General features: G+C 42.4%; 1 protein-coding gene across 1 annotated transcript in view; it reads right to left on the reverse strand.

The window, feature by feature from the left end:
* The window catches only part of Hhip (hedgehog interacting protein), a 94,149-nt gene extending 78,830 nt beyond the window's left edge, over positions 1 to 15,319 (reverse strand). Inside the window, exons 1-2 of the mRNA XM_013029499.1 lie at positions 15,274 to 15,319; positions 398 to 902 (exon numbers count right to left, since the gene is read on the reverse strand). Coding sequence (XP_012884953.1) covers positions 398 to 902; positions 15,274 to 15,319 — 551 coding nt within the window. The remainder of the gene's footprint in view (positions 1 to 397; positions 903 to 15,273) is intronic.
* Between the last annotated feature and the right edge of the window lie 4,568 nt (positions 15,320 to 19,887).

A 19,887-nucleotide genomic window follows, 5' to 3' on the forward strand; every position in this document is an offset into this window, starting at 1 on the left:
CGGGAGATGCTGGAGGAGACACCGCGCGAGGCACCGCGGGAGATGCTGCGGGAGACGCCGCGGGGTCCTGGGCGGGCGGCGCGGCTCCGCGCGCGGCTCTCATGTTTCGTCCGCTCTTCTCTTCTTCTTTTTAACCAGCGCGCGGGGAGGCGCCGCCACCGCGCGCCCCGTGACGTCACCGCTTCCCGCGCGCCCCCGCCCGGGCTGGGGGGGAGGGAGGTGGGAGGAGGGAAGGGCGGGGGCGCTCGCCTCGCGCCCCGTCGGGGGTGTCCCCGGCCCGGCTCTCCCTCCCGGCCGGGCCAAGCCCGAGGCGGGACGGGGAGATCTGGAGATCCCGGCCCGGAGACCGGGGGAGAGCGGGGTTGCCCGAGGTGAGGAGGGAGGGGTCCCCCAGGACCTGGTCCTCAGCCCGGGGGGCGGGTTGCGGGCGGACCCCGTGCGGCGCGAGCCGGCGTGGGGCTGCCCGAACACCACCGTGCGCGTGCGGGGCTGGGAGGGCGCTGGGGGTTCGGGGTGGCAGGTCCCCCCTCCACAGTCCGTCTCCCGGAGGGTTGCGGGATTCCGGCGCCTCCTTGGAGAACCCCACCTCCGCCCTGGGGCCGCCGCGCCCGCGGACACCTGCCCCTGCCGGAGGGTGGGGGGCTGCTGGGAGAATCCGGGAGCCGTCAGCTTCCGCGGTGCATCGCCCGGGTGTGCGCACGGAGGTGCTGCCCGGTCGCCGGAGCTGCCCGCGCAGTCGGTGCCAGCGCACACCCCGCGGCCGTCCGAGCCCCGGGCGCAGCGGCCTCGCCGCGGGGGACACCGACCCCCTGCGCACGGTCGGGGTGCGGGCGCGGGCACCTCCCCACCCCCACGTTCCAGACCCGGGTCCCGGGCTCGGGCGCGTTGCTGAGGTTTTACTTCTTATTTACTATTGATGGATTTGGTGTTTAAAGAGTATCTGGGAAGAACTGCCTGCCGGGGTGTTTGTGTCGCCGCAGGGCCCCGGACCCCGGCCACAACTCCTCCTGCCCGGGCCACTTCCACTGTAAATCACGGAGGACGCTACCGCCGAACACAAGTGGCTCCAGCCACTTACATGGTCGCCTCTGATTCGCGACCCCCAGAACCCAGTCTGAAGTGTTCCCCACTAGTCACCCCCCCAATCAGCTGTGTTCTTTTCCCCAAGTAAAGATCGGTGTAAAATCCTCTTTCAGCACGTGCACATTCGTCGTGAGCCTGCCTTCCTCGTGAAAGCCTTGGCCCACGCGTGAACCTAGCACCATGGATAGAATTTCTGAAGAGCAGCGCTACCCAGCACACCAACTTCCGCAAAGGAAACATGAAAGCACACGCAGCTAGCTCAACAGTCTAATTTCTTAGGAGTCAAGAATGGGCGCTGGATCATTTTCTAGGATGAACCCTGGGACTTTCCCTTGGAGACTGCCACTGGGGACCCGGGCTGTCCCCTCGCTTGGATGTGAAAATCATCCTTAGCCAGACTTGCAGAAGGGGTCAGAAGATGGGACCCTAGTCTGGTCAGGCTCTTCTGGAGGAGCGAATTTCAGGCTTTTGGCGAGAATAGAACTGCACCAGAGGTCACTGCTGCACTCATTTCACTGTAGACAAGCCCTACAGTACCACCCCACCCACCGGAGCTAAGCAGAGTTGTTTGCCTGGCTTCGGGTGAATGAATGAATGATCCTCATGAACAAATGATCAAAGATGCAGTGTTTGATATAAGTTGAAATTAACCTCCTAGGTAAAGCTAAAAATATCACCATGTATGGGAGTTATTTATGTGAGTAAACGTGTGTATATATAGTAAGATGGCTATATATTTCTATACATTAAAAGTAGGACAGCTTTAAAAAGTAAAAGAATTTAGGGCAATTCAAATTTGGTAAAGGTTTAAAATAAAGCTATTTGGGGTTTTGACACCATTTATATATATGGCCTTCCCAGAATATGTACTATTGAATTCCATTTCAGTAGATTATAGTGTTAGTCATGGTGCTGAGCAATAATTGTAAACAGTAAGGAAAATGGTACCAATCCCCTGTCTCCAGATAGTTAATCTGATAAGGAAGACACCTGAGAAGGTCACAAATCAATTTATGTGATAAATTATGATCATGACCATTAAAGGTTTGCCAAGGTAGAGAGTAACAAAACACCTCCACTTCAGATTAAGTGACTGAAGCAAGTCTCTAGAGAAAATCACATGAGAGTTTATGAAGTGACTCCACCTGCCATTCAAGGTATAGAAGTATTTTAGTTCAGAATAGATTTCTATACATTCAAGAGAGGGCATAGAATCAAGTACCTAAAGGAACAAAAGAGAGATCAGAGGTCAAATTCATAGTTTTGTAGTTTATGAACTGCAGGTAGCTAATGAAGTCAGTTGTCATTTAAATGTCATTTGCTTTTGTAAGTACTCTTTCTTCTTTCCTACTCCATCCCCATCCATCTTTGCCTCTTTCTTTAAATCTTGGCTTAACACAATCTCCTCTAACCATTATTCTCCTTTGGAGAGGCCTCTGACCACTGCATCTTATTTAGCAAGCATGTATGTGTTACATTGATTTTCCTTTGTGCATTGTGGAAAACCATCAGACTTTAATAGGTGTGAACTGAATGTCAGTAGGAGTTAGGAATTACACCCCAGCTGAGTCTAGGTCAATCTTGTGTGGTTACAGTGGTCAACGTCTCAATAAATGCTACGGACTGGCTGGCCTTGTTTGATGTGACACTTTTTGAAGGCTTAAAGTGGAAGGAATGTTTACATCTAAATCTTTGTTAAATAGAAGGGAAGGCACAATTGAAAGTGTACCTAGGTTCAGGTCTCCTGAACTTGGACTACAGTGTAATCCCATAGAGGAGAGCCAATTCAAAGGGGAGATGGATGGATAGATAGCTGATAGATAGATAAAATAGGGAGATAATAGAGACAGAAAAGTAGGTATAGATATAGTAGATAGATCTTTTATAAATTTTCTATAGATACATAGATAACTGTGACTTTATCTATAGATATTCTTTCTTTTGAAAGTTAGCACCTGTGTGCTCTGAGGACTAGGAACACAGAAGGGAGCAAACAAACACTTGTTCTAAAGATTGGCAAATTGATACAGAATGTGCCTGATGGTGAACTAAGGAATCATGGGGAAAGAGGGAACGGGTGAAGGAGATCACATTTTATCGACTTTGTCCGGGCAGGTGTCTGCTGAGAGGATCTTTAGGCACACCTCCTCAAGCAACAAGCCATGTGCACGCAGCTATCTGTAAGCATAGGAAGAGCCAGCCAAAGGGAATGAGGTAAGCATGCTTGGTATGTTCAAGGATTAGCAAAGAGGCCTGCATGACAGAGCAGAGCCTACTGAGAAAATGACAGGAATGAAGCAAAGAGGTAGCGTAGGCCCAGTCCATAGTATCCCATGAGCTCTGTTATAGACCTAAGCTCTTACTGAGTGAGATGGTTTTTGGCCAGAAGTATTATCAGAAATGAGCTGTTCATTGTTACAAAAAAGTGAATTAAATATAAGGAATTGGATAATGAACTGCGTGTCAGAGAACCGGAGAGGAAGGGGGAGGAGGAGGAGGAGGAGGAGGAGGAGGAAGTAGTAGTCATGGCAAGAAGCTGGACTTGGCACTGTCCCTGCACTCTTCAGCTCAAGGCAAGTGCTCTACTGTTTGAGCCACAGGGCCACTTCTGGTTTTCTATGGTTTATTGGAGATAAGAGTCTCATGGAGTTTCCTGCCGGGGCTGGCTTTAAACCTCGATCCTCAGATCTCAGCCTCCTGAGTAGCTAGGATTACAGGCATGAGCCACCGGCGCCCAGCTCTACTTTTTTCTTTTTTAAAAACAGATAATAATGGCTGATCACTCTTTATTTTCTAAATTTATGAAAGCCATGGCATATTGTCAATAAATGCTCCCTTTTTTCAGGCATCTGCCAAGTTATGTCTCCCATCACGCTGACAGGTGAGTGTTAGCCTTGCCTCCCTGGCCTATCTCCAGTCCTGAAAGGAGGAATGCTTCCCTTCTGGCTTTGGGTGCTCCATGTTTGTTTGGGGCCGTGTTCTCCGTTGTGCACCATTGCACTGGACTTATCCATTTGCTTTCCACCTTTAGGAAGAAGTGGAAGCAGTTCGTCCACGGGCAAACTCCCTCCTGTTCTTTTCCCTACTCTGTTGTACTGAGAGATAATTAGGATCCCAAGAACAAGAAGTAGTGGATTCATTCATGGCCTTGTCTGGCAGTCCTGAACTGGCATCAATTGCTAGTTATTTTATAAAACTGGAGATGATGCTTTTTGCTGAAACTGGAGATGATGTTTTTCCTGAAACTCTCATTTTCTTCTTTCATCGACACTACTGATCAGTTTTTCCTCCCTTAATTTTGTCTTTCCTCCTTTTGTCAGCTCCAATCTTAACAGGTTTTTGTCTGTTCATTTGGATGTGATTTCTCACTCTCTACTTCCTCTTTAAATCTTTATATGTGGTTTTATACTTCAGTTCAACATCTCTGCTTATATAGCCAAGAGTATTCAAACTCAGCAAACCCCAAACTGAGCCTGTCATCTCACTTCTAAATCTGTCTCTACACATGCACTTTCTCTGCACCTGAGTAGCATTTTCAGGATTCTACTCATCAATTCGTAGATTTCGGAACCATCTTCACTGTACATTACGGATGATTGGCTGTTACGTCCTATCTTCCTAACTATTGCTGAAATCATTCATCTCTTCATGTTCTCTCATTACTTCTTTCATCCAACATTTAAACTTTTTATTGCAGATGAACTTAAATATAACAAAATGTACTGGTCACTCAGTTTCACCAGTTGCCAACATTTGGATATTCTTGTCCAAATAAAGATTTTCAAACACATAGACCCAAAATCTTTACCATAATAAAATACAATTTCTGAAAACCGTGTTCATATTTCCAGTAAGTGTTTACATTTCCTTGGTTTTCTTTTCTTTTTTTTTAATATTCGGTTACACTCAGTTCATATCCAGAACTAAGTGAGACCACACACCGCATTTGGTTGACAACACTTTCCTTGGTTCTTTAGTTTGGAGAATTTCCCCACTCACTTTCGCTTCCATTTATTTGCTGAACAAATTAGGTCACTGCTCTGTAGAATGCTTTACATTGTGGATTTACTCTGTGTCTTTAAACTGTTTCTCCATTTCTGTATCTTTTGAAAACACAGAGGCTTGAATTGAAATTTTTCATGTTTTGTTGGTGATTCCTACGCCATACAAGGAAATGTGTAGTATATGGCTGTTTCTCTTTTTATAATAAGATTTTGAGTCCTTTTGTACTATTGTGTTAATCTAGTCATCACAAAGATTGCTAGAACCTTGCATACAATGATTTCAACTGCTATTGGTAATCATTGTCTAGGTACATAATAGGTACATAATTAAGGATCTGACATCTCTTACCAGACTTATTATAACAACTTCTTGCTGTTTCCATACTTATTCCATTTCCTTGACTCTACTCCATTGTACCCACTACCACCTGTCATTTTATGTGACTTTCTTGCAGGAATCCCTCCATGGAATTTTTAGTCCAGAATAAAATCCAAACTCTATAGGAAAGACAAGATTTCCATTTATAAGTGTTTTTGAATTTTCTGAAATTGTATTCTTCTCAGGGTAGAGCTGTTACAAAAATGTGGTCTTGGCATTGATGAGAATGGAGGAAGGAACTGATGACCTGCTGATGGGCAGGCAGAAGCAGGTGTTTTCTAACAGCAATGACATGTCTGCCATGCAGAACCTGAGCATCCTGAGAAGTCTTTGGCCCACCTGCAATGGCAATGTTCTCTGCTCAAGGTGAAGGCCCATGTACTGAGCCCAGGGAAAGGAACTTAGGAGAAGGACATAGGATAAGAGGCAATGACTAAGTCCACCAGTGGCACATTTACTTAGGTTGTATTGTTCTCATACTATATTCTCTTAAATTTACTATGTGAATACAATTACACTTTAATTCATATAAACTCTATAACTGATTTATCTTCCATTTATATTTAAGCCACTTATAATTCATTACAACTATGAAAGCTATTTTGTAACTAATTCATCACAAAGAAGACTATGAAATATTTGTCTTATTGTGTTATACATATTGTGTTGATTTAACTCAAAAAATTATTGTTAGATGTAAAACTCTTAGAACATCAATACCAGCTGGTAGATGGCATCTATGAGAATTTCTTACAGATAAGTATATCTGCTAAATGGCTACAATTGGTCCTGAATCATGAGTGAATCACAATGGAAAATTCCATCATCTGCAGCCAGGTGCAGATACTGTGATCTGCCATCGTCACTATAGTCTCTGTCCATTTAGCTTGATCTCCCCAAGGCTCTGTGGATGCCCCCACTTAACCGATTTGCTCTCTGCACATTTGAGTCCATCCACGAGGGAGCTGGGCTGGGCTGAGCCCCTGGTGCCTGCAACAGGAATTGCTTGGGTGGATTTCTCAAAATAGCTGAAAGTTTGTCTTCTCGTATGGCACCTTGTTGGTCCATATTACATGAAAAGAAATAGCCTTCTTTAGTGGTCATTACGTAATCTGTGATTTTTACAGCATATGCTATTTTCTTTAGAAAATGTTGATTTCCTATGTGAATCTGCTGCAACATGATGATTTACCAATCCATTTTCTTTTCATGGAATTGGAAGGGTGAGCTAATGGGACAGTGGGTGTGCAGGAATGGTCCTTAATTATAAAATAATGGAAAACAGCCTGCATCATGACATTACCTCATGAACAGAGTGGTCACAACTATGTCAATTAAATTAACTCTATCTCAGCCTTACAGAATAATGCTTAATTCTGAACAATTAATACAATATGGAAGATATGAGAAATTCACAGAATTGAAGCCCACACACCTATAGAATTACTTTTGTAAGCATTAGGTGTTTTGGAAACTAAGAATTAATTTCTTGGCTTGACTCATATCAAGACCACCCTGTAGGAAAGTTTAAGTCCTCAATGAATACGTGTTTTTATTATTTAACTAAATGTGTGGCAACTAAATTGAACCGCCAAAACACGTCTTTACTTATGCTTGAATGAAAAATGTTTTAATTCTAGATGTTTTAAATTCAAGAGTAGTATAAAATATCAAGACTTACTTATTCAATGCAAGCTACTTTAATCAAGATACACTTAATCTTCAAAGAGTCTAAGATGTGTGTGATTTTGGCAACTTGACAGGCTGGCAAAACACTTCTTTAAATTATGAGAGATAAGCATACCAATTCAGTTAGGTTAAACTTAAATATATGATCACTTAACTGTTGTAAACTAAATATTTCAAGCATCATTTAGAAAACATTGAACATGTTATATTATTTTTAAAAAATCTTTATTGTAAGACCCTTAAATGTTATTTTGAAATAGTATTTACCTACTCAGTCTAGAAGGAGACATTTCTGAAAGACTTTTCTGACAGATTAAGACAAAACCTTAGCAGTAAAATATTTGGGTTAAAGGAATGCTTAAATTTAAGGCAACAATATATCTTATTTAATAGAACATAATACAATGAGCAATTATTTGTAATGGTGCAATTCAAGATCACAAGTCTCCCCTATTCTAAAATTCATGAATTGCATATATTCTTTTATTTTCAAACTATGTAGCATACTAATACAGAATTCTTGGTTCTCTTTTGTTGTTGTTATTGGAACCAGGTCTAAATTTTATGCGCTGGCCAAGGCCTTGGGGTTCTGCAAGCATTTTCATTTGTTAATGGTTGTAAACACCTGGGTATTTTATAGACAGTACAGATATTTTTATATACGTAAGCTTAGAATACATGTTGGATATAAGGGAATGCTTTCTTATGTTAAAATCTATTTGTGGGCTGGGAAGGTGGCTCAGTGGTAGAATGCTTGCCTTGCATGCATGAGGCCCTGGGTTTGATTCCTCAGCACCATATAAGCAAAAAGAAAAAAGCCAGAAGTGGCGCTGTGGCTCAAGTGGTAGAGTGCTAGCCTTGAGCTGAAGAGCTGAGGGACAGTGCCCAGGCCCAGAGTTCAGGCCCCACAACCGGACCCAAAAAAAAAAAATCTATTTGTATTTCATGTGACCATAAGTTTCACTTGATTCAACCATTGGTGTTTGCATTTGTTTTCCTTAGCTATGAGGCGATTATCTACTTAAAATATCATAAAAACATGTATTTCAAGTATATTTGAATAGTTATTAGTATATATTAACTCAAATGGAACTCAGGGCTCCATGTCCTTTAAGACAGAACATATTTTCCTTTTTATTAAAGGGTAAAGAAAGACATCAAGGGTTCTTTTCTTATGAGTAGAAATCTAAAGACACTGAGACATATTTTGTTTTCCTATGAAAAAGAATTCTATCTTAATTGTCACATGCTCATTGTTTATTGGTTTTTTAAAAAAGGCTTAAGAAGACTAAGAAACTTCCTGAGAAGAATAAGTTTCCATCTTGAAAAAGTCACAGATCCCGTGCATGAAGCCGAGACTACCACTGGAGTCATGATAGTCTCCAAACAGAGCTATACTCAGTTGAGAGAGAGTTTTTTAACATGTGTTGATTTTGTGGAAGGATGATGGTCAATTTAGTACTTCCTCAGGGGCAACTTGAGATCATATTTTTTCATTTCAGGGAAGCATTCTATCAGTGGTAGGCAGCTTTACTTCTGTCTACAACTGAGCTTTTCCTCAGTGAATTATAGTGAATAGGGAGAGAGCGATTTTTTTTTCAGTAGCTTCTATTAACCAAATCTTGATTTTTCAGGTGTACTATTTCTGACATACTCCATACACAATTTGAAAAGGCACCAGCCCGCTTCTCTTAGGCCAACAGGGAACATGGTGGAGTGTCGTGAGTGTCTGTTTCTCTTGTGTTATGCTACCTAGAATTACATAGTTTTGTTTCTTCAAAGAGCTTTCTCTTGTTAGCATCCTATGTGACATTTCTTTCCAGTCTTTGAATCTATTTGGTCCATTATTTTTGGGAAAGGCCAGCTTCTCTAGTGAAAAGCCAACAGGAAAAGTGAGATTCAAGCCTTTATTCCTGGTAGATGTAGTGATAATTATTCTGTACCTAGTATCACCTCTAACCACAACAGTGATATCAATACATATTCTAAATAAGGAACAAACAGTGAAAGGAAGAAAAGGGCCCATGGTCACATAGTTAGTAAGCCATAGAGCTATATATCAATACAGACGTGGCCAATAGCCTTGGCCCAGCATGTCTTACCACAACTGCAATCCTGACAGCAGAAAATCAGGAAAGGGAAGATGACAGTACAATTCGGAAGCACCATGAGTTCCTCTTCATATTTCATTTGTTAAACATTAATTATTTGACTTAATTTAACTGAAGATAGTCTTTATTCAGAATATGTATGTGTCCAGATAAAATGTTTCCACTGGGGAATCAAAGGAAGACCAATCTTGGAATACAACTGCTATTAGATTTTAAATTACACACAACTTCCTCCAGAAAGCCTTTCCTTCAACCCAAGTCAAGACTAAGTCTCTCTCTTGTAGAATTCACAGTATTATTCATGTCTCCATGGTACTATTGTTCTTGTTGATTCCTCTTAGGTTGTAGGTAGGCCTGAGATGATCTTACATCGTGGTCTCAGTATTAGCACAGGGTCTGGAAAATTCAACACCCTTGGTACCTGGTAGCTGTAGAATAACTGGCCAGAGCCAAATGAGTTCCCTGTTGGCCAAGGAGCAAGGCAGGCTAGTGGCTTTTTAAATTGTCCACAGAATATGCCAGAAATAAGTACATCTGGAAAACCAAGATTTGGTTAATAGTAAGAAGCTATTGAAAAAAAAAAGTGGCTCTTTGTCCCTATTCATTGTAACTGAAAGTAATTCTTGGATATGTGATTTAACCACTCGATTCAGATAGTTTCAAAAGTGTAGTTGGCTAACCGACAAGAAGGGCACACTCTCCAGCCTTGATAGAATGTGTGGCCTCTAAACTGCAGAGTAAACCTGCATAATCCAAAACTGAAGTTTTGAGAAGTCATTTCATCAGTGTTCTTTACTATGTATGCAAAAAGACAACCAAGGTTGAACATGTCAGACTCTCTCAGTAGAGCACTTTTGAAAGTATTTTTAACTTTTTAAAAATTGTGTGTGTGTGTGCTGATCCTGGGACCTGAACTCTGAGCCTGGATACAAAGCTTTTGCTCAAGGCTAGCACTCTACCACTTGAAGCACAATTCCACTTCTGATTTTCTGATGGTTAATTGAAGAGAAGAGTCTCAAGGATTGTCCTGCCTAAGCTGGCTTCTAACCATGATCCTCAGGTTTCAGCCTCCTGATTAGCTAGGATTATAGACACGAGCCACCAGCACCCAGCTAAAATTATGGTTTTAATTTGAGGAATAAGAAGGCCTATAGACCCATATATACATCTTACAAAATGCTAACATAATAATGCAAAATAACTTGTAAAATATATGAACTATAGGATTTGTATTATTTGGAATTTTTTGTCTTTGTCTCAGGTATCAAGATGGTACTAACCTTATAAAACATGTTTGGAAATATTCTCTCTAGCTCTATTTTTGAGGGGAGGAAGAGTTTAAGAAATTGGTGCTAATCAAGTCATGTGGTCCGAGCTCTGTTGTTGTTTTTGGTTGTTGTAAAATTTTGAAATGCTTCTTCAGTCTCTTCATGGTTGGTCTTTTCAAGCTTCCTAGTTCTTCCCAATATAATCTTAATAGGTGGATATTTATCCACTTCCTCCTGATTACAGTTTGTTGTCAAATAATGTTATAATAGTCTCTGAGGATCCTCTTTATTTCTGAGGCATCTGTTGTAATGGCTCCACTGTTATTTCTGACTTTGAGTCTTCTCTTTCTTTTTTCTTAGTCTGATTATGGTTTGTTGATTTGTTTTCTTTTTCAAAGAGCCAGTTTTATTGATACTGTTTATGGTTTTTCTATTCTCTATTTCTGTTCTGATCTTTTTTAGTTCCTTCCTTCTGCTAAATTTGGGGTTAGTTTTTTTCTTTTTCTAGCTTCTTGAGTCAAAATGTTAGGCTGTTTGTTTTGGTTATTTTTCTTTTTAATGTAGACATTTATGAAAATGTTTCCCTAGGATTTTTGTTACATCCCATGGGTTTAGTTACATTGTGTTTTCATGGTTATTTGTCTCAAGGTATCTTTTAATTTCTCCTTTGATTTCTTCTTTGACCCACTGGCTTTTCAGTAGTATATTGTTCAATTTAAATATGTTAATGTCTGGCAAATGTTGACACAAAAATCCTTAGTAAAATATTAGCAAACTGAATTGAACACATCATGAAGATTTTATATCATGGCCAAGTGGAATCCGGCACTGGCAAACAACTCTGGTTTAACAAATGCCAATAAATCAATATGATGTTTCCTATCATCAGAATGAAAGATAAAATCTACATAATCATCTCAATTGAGGCAGAAAAAGCATTTGACAAAGCTCACCATGCTTTCTTGAAAAGAACTCTCAGCATTTAGACACACAAGGAATGCTCTTTAGCACAAAAGTTCATTTATTAAAACAAAACTATACCTACCAACATAATTGATGTAGAACAACTAAAAACATTTCCATGAAGACCCAATACAAGGTAGGGATGGCTGCTCGCATCACTTTTATTCCTCACAGTATTGGAAATAGTCACCAGAGCAAACAGATAGGAAAAAGAAACAAAAAAGAAGCCAAATTGAAAGAAAAAGTAAAATAATTTCTATTTGCAGATGACATGATCCTGTATGTAGGCAACTATAGGTTCCACAAAAACTGGTTCAGATCAATAAGTTTGTGAAGTTGCAGGATAAAGCAGTATCACTTGTACAGATTATCAGTGACCCACCTGAAAAAGAAATTTTTTCTTTTTCTTCTTCTTGTCTTTTTCCCTTTTCTTCCTTTTCCCTCCCTCCTTACCCTCTTCCTTTCACCTTCTCTTCTTCCCTCCCTCTCTTCCTTCTTATCCCCCCCCCTCCTTCCTCCTGCTTTCTTTAAAAAAAAAAACAACAAGGTCTTACTATCTAACTCAGGCCCACTACCATCTAGTAATCCTCTCACCTCAGCCCCTTCCGTCTGAAGGGGAATTTGTTTCTTCTTGATGCTGGGATTAAGGTATGTGCTACCAATGTGTTATTTCTGTTATTCTGTCTACCTTTGGAAGGGGAGAGGGGAATACTGAGGCTTAAACTCACAGGACCGAATTATTATTTAGCTTAAAAAAATCACAACTGGTACTGTGCCACTTGAGCCACACCAGTTAAAAAATGGGCAAAGGACTTAAACACCTCCTTCCTAAGGTTTAAAAATGACTAAAGGTATATAAAAATGTCCTTAACTAATCTTTGAAGCAATGTTATTAAGAGCACTATGAGATTTCACTTCATGGTCCTAAGTATGGTGACCATGGCATTTTCATTATGTAGCCTGGCATTTTGCTAATTGGAGAGGAAGTCTCACCAACTCTTCTGCCCAGACTGGCTTCAAATCATGTTCCTCTTGATCTCAGCCTCATGAGTAGTTAGCATTACAGATGTGAGCCATAAGTTCCTGTCCTGTCTCCATAACTTTAATACTTTTATAATGAAGTTGCACTATGGTGGCTATACATGTTTTGGGGCATATAATTATTTACATGTCCATTCCATAACATATTACTTAGTTAACAGTATGTATTAGTGAGAATCTGGAGAAGTGAGTCAACCTTGGCATTGTGTATTATGAGCGGCTCAGAGCCCCTTAATGTTAACACTTTCTTAGCTGATACCGTTTTGCACCTTCTATTTAGGTAGGTGTCAGTGCCCATAAAGAAAAGTGACTATGGAACTTTTAGAGGACAAATTACTATATCATAAATTCAGAGAAATAATGCTCATTGATCCTTCATTGTTCCTTATGGAGTTGGTGAAACACTATGAAACCAGAAGGAGGGGCTGGGAAGGTGGCTCAGCGGTAGAGCGCTTGCCTTGCATGCATGAGGCCCTGGGTTCAATTCCTCAGCACCACATAAGCAAAAAGAAAAAAGCAGAAGTGGCGCTGTGCGCCTTGAGCTGAAGAGCTGAGGGACAGCACCCAGGCCCAGAGTTAAGGCCCCACGACCAGACCTCCCCCCCCCCAAAAAAAACAAAACAGAAGGATCTCATGGTTTTATTCTTTCATTAGTGGATGACAGCTTGCATCTGGTTTTACATTGTTCTGCACACCAGGAGTGTCAGAGTGAATAGGAATAAATCAGAAGTTCCCAAGGGAAGTTGAGGCCTTTTAAAAAATTATATTGTGAATATGTAGAATACTTTTTAATAGACTGCCACTTATAAACATCCTCAGCAGCAATAATGAAATTAGTAACAAATGTATGCACATCTCAAGTGGGACAAGTGACCTGACTGGATGTGAGACAAATGTGACTAATCGTTTTGGAGTGTGTTTTATTGTGCCTGTTTGAGTCACAGAGATGGAGACATGGACCCTGTAATGACATGTTACCATGGCTCTCCTCACTTCCAACCTCATTGCAGGACGGCAGCAGTGAAGCAGTAGTTGTTTAACCAAAATCTCACACAACACAATTTCATTGACTGCTGTCCTCATGCAGTACATTAGACATCAAATGCTTTTGATCGCTATCCCTTTTAGTATTTTAAATGTTTTGGGCTCTGCCAACCCCCAGCATGTGTTTTCTTCTAAATGAAGTCCTCCATAATTGAAGGCCACCAACATTTTAAGAATTTAATAAACAAATGCTTTCTTGGCCAAAATAAATCATATTTCTGTGCTATGTAAACAATGAAAAGAATTAGGAAGATGCTGATGGCCTCCCAGGCCGGGCTGGTTCCTCTCGCCAGAAGCCCTGTCCACCCACAGAATGCCCTGGAAGTCAGTGGAGGAAATTAATGTGCCACCCAGAGCAGAGAACATGGAAATGTGCTGAATTAATAGTTGGGGTCATAAAAGACATTGGAAGAGAATTCTTTCAGTGAGATGCTGACCAGAGTTTGGTTACATAATTCTACAAACTTTTGTTTTTCCTTCTGAAAGGAAATTATGGTTTTTCTCAGAAAGAATAATGGTACTACCTAACACCCCACAGCATAATGTCAATAAACTTATTTTGCTAATAGTTATTAATTTTATTTTCTGATTACAAAAGAAATATGGCCTCAGTGTAGAAAATGCAAAACTCTCCCAAGGAAACACAAATCAAAATAATCCTCTATTCCCCATTCTGCGATAAAAACCAGTAATATGGAAACCAATGATATGGATCCCTATTTTACTGAAAACTTATTTGACTGATAAAGAATGATGGATGGATAACTTGTAAGAAGCTTGCTACACTTTTTTTTTTCTTTTTGGTGCTGGTACTGGGGTTTGAACTCAGAGCCTTATGTAGCTTTCTTGTATATGACTGGTGCTTTACCACTAGGGCATGCCTCCAGCCTGGCATTTTGCTGGTTCATTAGAGATGGAGTCTCTTAAGACTTTTTTCTGCCCAACTTGGCTTCAAATCATGATCCACTGGGTCTCAGCCTCCTGTATAATTAGGATGTTAAAAGTGAGCTACTAGAGTCCTGCACATGATGATTATTTTTTAAACTTGAAAAGGTGGTATTGTATGCGGCCAACGCTTCCTGTACTCAGCATTTTATGCTCTTTTTTAGAATTGCCATTGGAACCAATTTATAAGCGTCCATGTAAAGGAACAACTATGTTTGAAAGGAGATAAGAAAATTCTTAATTGGGAGTCAAATGCGAGTCACCCTGAATTCAAGTTCTTCTGCATGGGCCAAGTTCGGAGCGCTTCTCCTCCATGGAGCTGCCCTGTCTGTCTTCCTCAAGGGAGATCCCTGCGGCCTGCGGTCTCCTCTGGAGCTTAGCATCGCAACTCCACCTAAACACACCAGACCCGACAGAGCTGAGATGTCAGCAGGGCGGCTTCCCCGAGGGGAGGGGAGGATGGGCAAGTGGCGCTTGAACCCGATGGGAGGTGGGAGGAGGCGGGAGGAGTCCGGGATCCCCAGGCCGGCGCTCAGGGCCCGCGCCTCCCCTTCTCCGTGTGTCCCGGGCTGCTCTTCGTCCTTCCTGGTGTGGTAAGGTAGTTACTTGGGAAGATGGAGTACTGGAGTCTTTAGTATCCGGGGGCGGGCTGCAGGCCGCGCGCCGTTACAGAGACCTGCAGCCCCACAGTCACTTAACACGGTTAGGAAACAAACCAGACAGGGAAGAAAGAACAAACACAATACCAACGAACCAGTTCAGCTCCGATGGCGCGCTGCATCGGGACGCCATGGCGACCGGAGACGAGCCAGCAGACAGGACACTCGACACAGGACACGATCGCGGAGACATCCGGGCGGGTCCACCGGAAATGCCCAGGCCCAGGCCCTGGGACTGACAGATTCAGTAACCTATCAGCCAAGTGCCCGCCCATCACCTGGGAGGCGGGCGTTTCCTTCCTCCAGCGCGGAGACAAGATGGCCGACCCTACCGTCTGCCCTGTGGCCAAGATGGCGCCGGCCAGACCCGACCTCCTTACTTCAGTGTGGCGTGGAATGCGCACTGGCCCAGGGCCAGCTCTGCCCGCGCGTCCAGCGGACGGAGGCGCACCGGCCGCCGCCTGGGCGGGTGACTCACGCCGGGGCTGGTGCTGTCCCCACGAGGGAGGCTCCACGAGCGCCCCTCCCGCCCCGTCCACGGGGACGTCCACTCAGCGCGCCCCTCAGGGCGGCCGCAAAGCTGCGAGGGGAAGGCCGTGGTCCTGCGGCCGGGCGCCCCGGGCCCAGCGAGCTCGCCGCGGGTTCTGCCCCTGGGGAAGCGGCCGAGGGCTGCGCAGGCCCCGGGGAGCCGCGGCCGGACCCTGCGTGGCGTGGGGCGGGGGGCCGGACCCTGCGTGGCGTGGGGGCGGACCCTGCGTGACGTGGGGCGGACCCTGTGTGGCCGGGAGGCGGACCCTGGGTGGCGTGGGACAGGGGAGGCAGACCCTGCGTAGCGTGGGACGGACCCTGTGTGGCGTGGGGCGGGGAGGCAGACCCTGCGTGGCGTGGGGCGGGGAGGCAGACCCTGCGTGGCGTGGGACGGACCCTGTGTGGCGTGGGGCGGACCCTGCGTGGTGTGGGCCGGACCCTGGGTGGCATGGGACAGGGGAGGCAGACCCTGCATGGCGTGGGGCGGGGGGGGGGCGGACCCTGCGTGGTGTGGGGCGGACCCTGCGTGGCGTGGGGCGGTCATCTTGTTTAAATTAGCAGCACCCTGACAAGACGAAATTGCTTCTTTCAGGTTAATTTACACTTAGCTCATTGAAAAGAGGGGCCATTCCATTTCTCCATTAAATGAACCGGGAGCCATCTATCCATTTAAACTTGGAAGGAATACTAACAGCTCGTGAACTTTGCAGGACTCGGTCCTCATTGTTTTCTTTTCCTCAGGGTGCTTTAATATGCAAAGAGAAAATTTAATCTTGACGCCACCGGGCACGTTCCGGAATAGCTGTATGATTTAATTACTTTTCTTCTGGCTAACTTGAACCCTTTTATATTGTATCCACACAATACCAAAGACTTCTGTTTTCCTTTTGATACTTTCTAAGCACAATGGTGGCTTTTGTTGTTGTTTATTTCTTTTATTTACTTATTTTTGCTTCAAGCATTAGTGGGAGTTTATGACTCCCCCATTTGGGCTGTTGCCTTTTTCACTATGATTGTACAACCCATATTGTTTTGCAATTTTTTTCTTCTTCTATCCTCACATCCACTTCCAATTAAGGGAAGTACCAAGTTTATATATATATATATATATATAATATTCATATTTAAATACATATTATTTTATGCGATTTATATATTATATATTAAATATATATGTAGTAGAAAGAATGCTCCATGCCATATCTTATCTGAAATTTCCTTTGTAAGCTAGCATTCAGGAAAGTAATCTTAATCTTTTTCAATGTTCAAATGGAGGCCAGTCTTCAAGTTGAGCCAGGATATGATTCAGACCTGGTTAGAATTGTGACTCGCTCTCACTAAGACTGTAGAAGAAAGAACTACAGAAAGCCTAACCAGGATTTGAGAACCGTCAGCTTTTCACCCCATCACAAGGCATTAGCTCTAATAAGAATGGGTTTGTGAAGCGAGAAGAGAAATAAAGACCGAAGGACCACTGGAAGGAAGAAATGCTTGATTGGAGTTTGTCTTTCTTAACAGGGTTCAACTTTGCTTGTGTTCTTTGTGTTTCTAGCTAATAGTGTGTTCTCTCTTTATGCCAGACAATGCGTTCTAAGCACCTGAACCACACCATCCCATTTAATTTACGAAGCAGTCCAGTAGTCAGGTAGGACCATTGCCTTCAGTTAATTCAGTAATGTTAGTTAACTCATTTGAGTAGCCATGGCCTCTATCCATTGAATGATACAGAAAGCTTAATGTAATGAAATTATATCAGCTACTACTATGACACAGTTACAGACTACAGACTGTGACTATGTCAGTGAACAAAACAAAGATTCCTGCCTTTGTGTGCTTATATTTTATTGTAAGAGGAAAAAGAAAACAAATGTATATGATAACTTTCAATGAAATGGCATATTGGGAAAAGGGCTACAAGTACTATAGAAAGAAAAGCATATAGTAACAAAGTAGATAAATAACTGTTGTAATTGTTTCGTCCATTGGTAATAAAACTAGTATTTTGGTTACACTCACAGCTGTTTTTTTAAGGTAGGCAGATTGTGTAAGGTGAAGACTCTCCCACTCATGTTGTCATTTTTTTCTCAGCATGGACAATGGTCAGATATGTGAAAGTGGCTGGTTGAAAGGCGTGGTTGTGGTGGTGGGAGGCTGGGCCTTGTTCAAGGTGAAGGTGATTGTAAGTCTGTGGGCTCCATAGGTAGGAAGCGGTGAAATCCAAATTGGGCTAGGCTTAAGGTGACTTTTTTTTGTTTTAATGGTTGTGGGGCTTGAACTCTGGATCTGGGTGCTGTCCCTGAGCTCTTCAGCTCAAGGCTAATGCTCTATCACTTGAGCCACAGCACCACTTCCAGTTTTCTGGTGGTTAATTGGAAATAAGAGTCTCACAGACTTTCTTGTTCAGGGTGGCTTCAAACCATGATCCTCAGATCTCAGCCTCCTGAGTCGCATTACAGGCATGAGCCACTGGTGTGCAGCTTACAACTACTCTTATAATCAAGGTGTAGTATATTTTCCTTCACCACGCCAAATTCTATTCCTTTTCCCTTTCTAATCAGTCACATTTGCTCTAGACAAAACAGTAATGTTTCCTGTCATTGTAGATTAATTTGTTATTTTTAGAGTTTTTTTAATGTAAGTGAGATTATATAGTATCTGTTCTTTTGTGTCTGGCTCTTTTTCACGTAGTGTCATATGAGGACCTTAGCCCATGTTGTTTGATATAATCAGACATTTGTTATTGCCGAGTAAGGTTTAATTATATGGATACATTGGTTTGTCATAGTTCATCCATTCACCTGTTGGAGATTCATGCAGATGTGCTGAATACAAGCAGACCTGCCGTGAACCCCTATGCATTGGTTTGTCATAGTTCATCCATTCACCTGTTGGAGATTCATGCAGATGTGCTGAATACAAGCAGACCTGCCGTGAACCCCTATGCATTGGTTTGTCATAGTTCATCCATTCACCTGTTGGAGATTCATGCAGATGTGCTGAATACAAGCAGACCTGCCGTGAACCCCTATGCATTGGTTTGTCATAGTTCATCCATTCACCTGTTGGAGATTCATGCAGATGTGCTGAATACAAGCAGACCTGCTGTGAACCCCTATGCACAAGGTTTTGTGTGGACATAAACTTTCATCATCTTAGGTAAAACCTTAGGTGTGAATTACTGGGTCATGTGATTAGTGCACATATAAGATGGTTCTGGGTTTCATTCCCACCAGCAATGTATTTCAGTTTCTCTTCATATTTGTCAACAGTTACTGATCAGCCTTCTTTGCTTTAGCTATTCCAGTGGGAGTATAGTATAATCTCAGTGTGGGTGGGTTTCATTTGTGTCATTCTAATTCTTGAAGTTGTGCTGACTTTCTGAGGTTATTTCTATCTTACTTTTAATTGCCTCTCTCTTTTTTTGCCATTGCATACATTAGGAATGTGTCTACTCTTATTAGCTGGTGTAGATAAGCTAGTTTCTCCAGCTTAAAGTTTCAGCGTCTCATTTATTTCTCTTTTCCCAAAGATTGCTTTCAGCTTTCTGTGACCTACGGGGCAGTAATGAAATACATGAGCATCTTTTCATGTAACACAATTTTTAACTAAGGTCCAAGGAAACCTAGTATTTCAACTTAAATAATGTGTCATTTTCTTATATAAAGACACTTTTGTGAATATTTTCTGGAGCCAGATTTGGTGGATTATGCCTATACTTCTAGATATTAAGAGGTGGACATAGATCATGATTTGAGTGGCAATCCGGCAAAATGTTAGCAAAACCATATCTCAAAAAAAAATAAGCTGCCATGGTGGTACACATCTATAGTCCTCAACATGCAGAAGGCAGAGATGGGAGGATCCTTGTGTAAAGCCAGTAATAGACAAAAAGAAAGAGACCCTATCTGGAAAGAACCTAAAGCAAAGAGGGCTATGGGCATGGCTCAAGTGCTAGAATGCCTTCAAGCAGGTGTGAAACCCTGAGTTCAAACCCCAGTGACAAAACAAAGCAAATGCAAGACTCTTCTGACATAAGAAAACATTTTTCATATATGTTAAGTGTTTTATATATTTTTATTCTTAGTATTCAAACTCATTTTGATGACTACTTTCTTTGATGGTTACTTCCTTTTCAGTTAAAATGGTCTTAAAAACAATTTTTGACATGAAGAA

The sequence above is a fragment of the Dipodomys ordii genome, unplaced genomic scaffold (genome assembly GCF_000151885.1).
Source record: "Dipodomys ordii isolate 6190 unplaced genomic scaffold, Dord_2.0 Scaffold119, whole genome shotgun sequence".
Classification (NCBI taxonomy): domain Eukaryota; kingdom Metazoa; phylum Chordata; class Mammalia; order Rodentia; family Heteromyidae; genus Dipodomys; species Dipodomys ordii.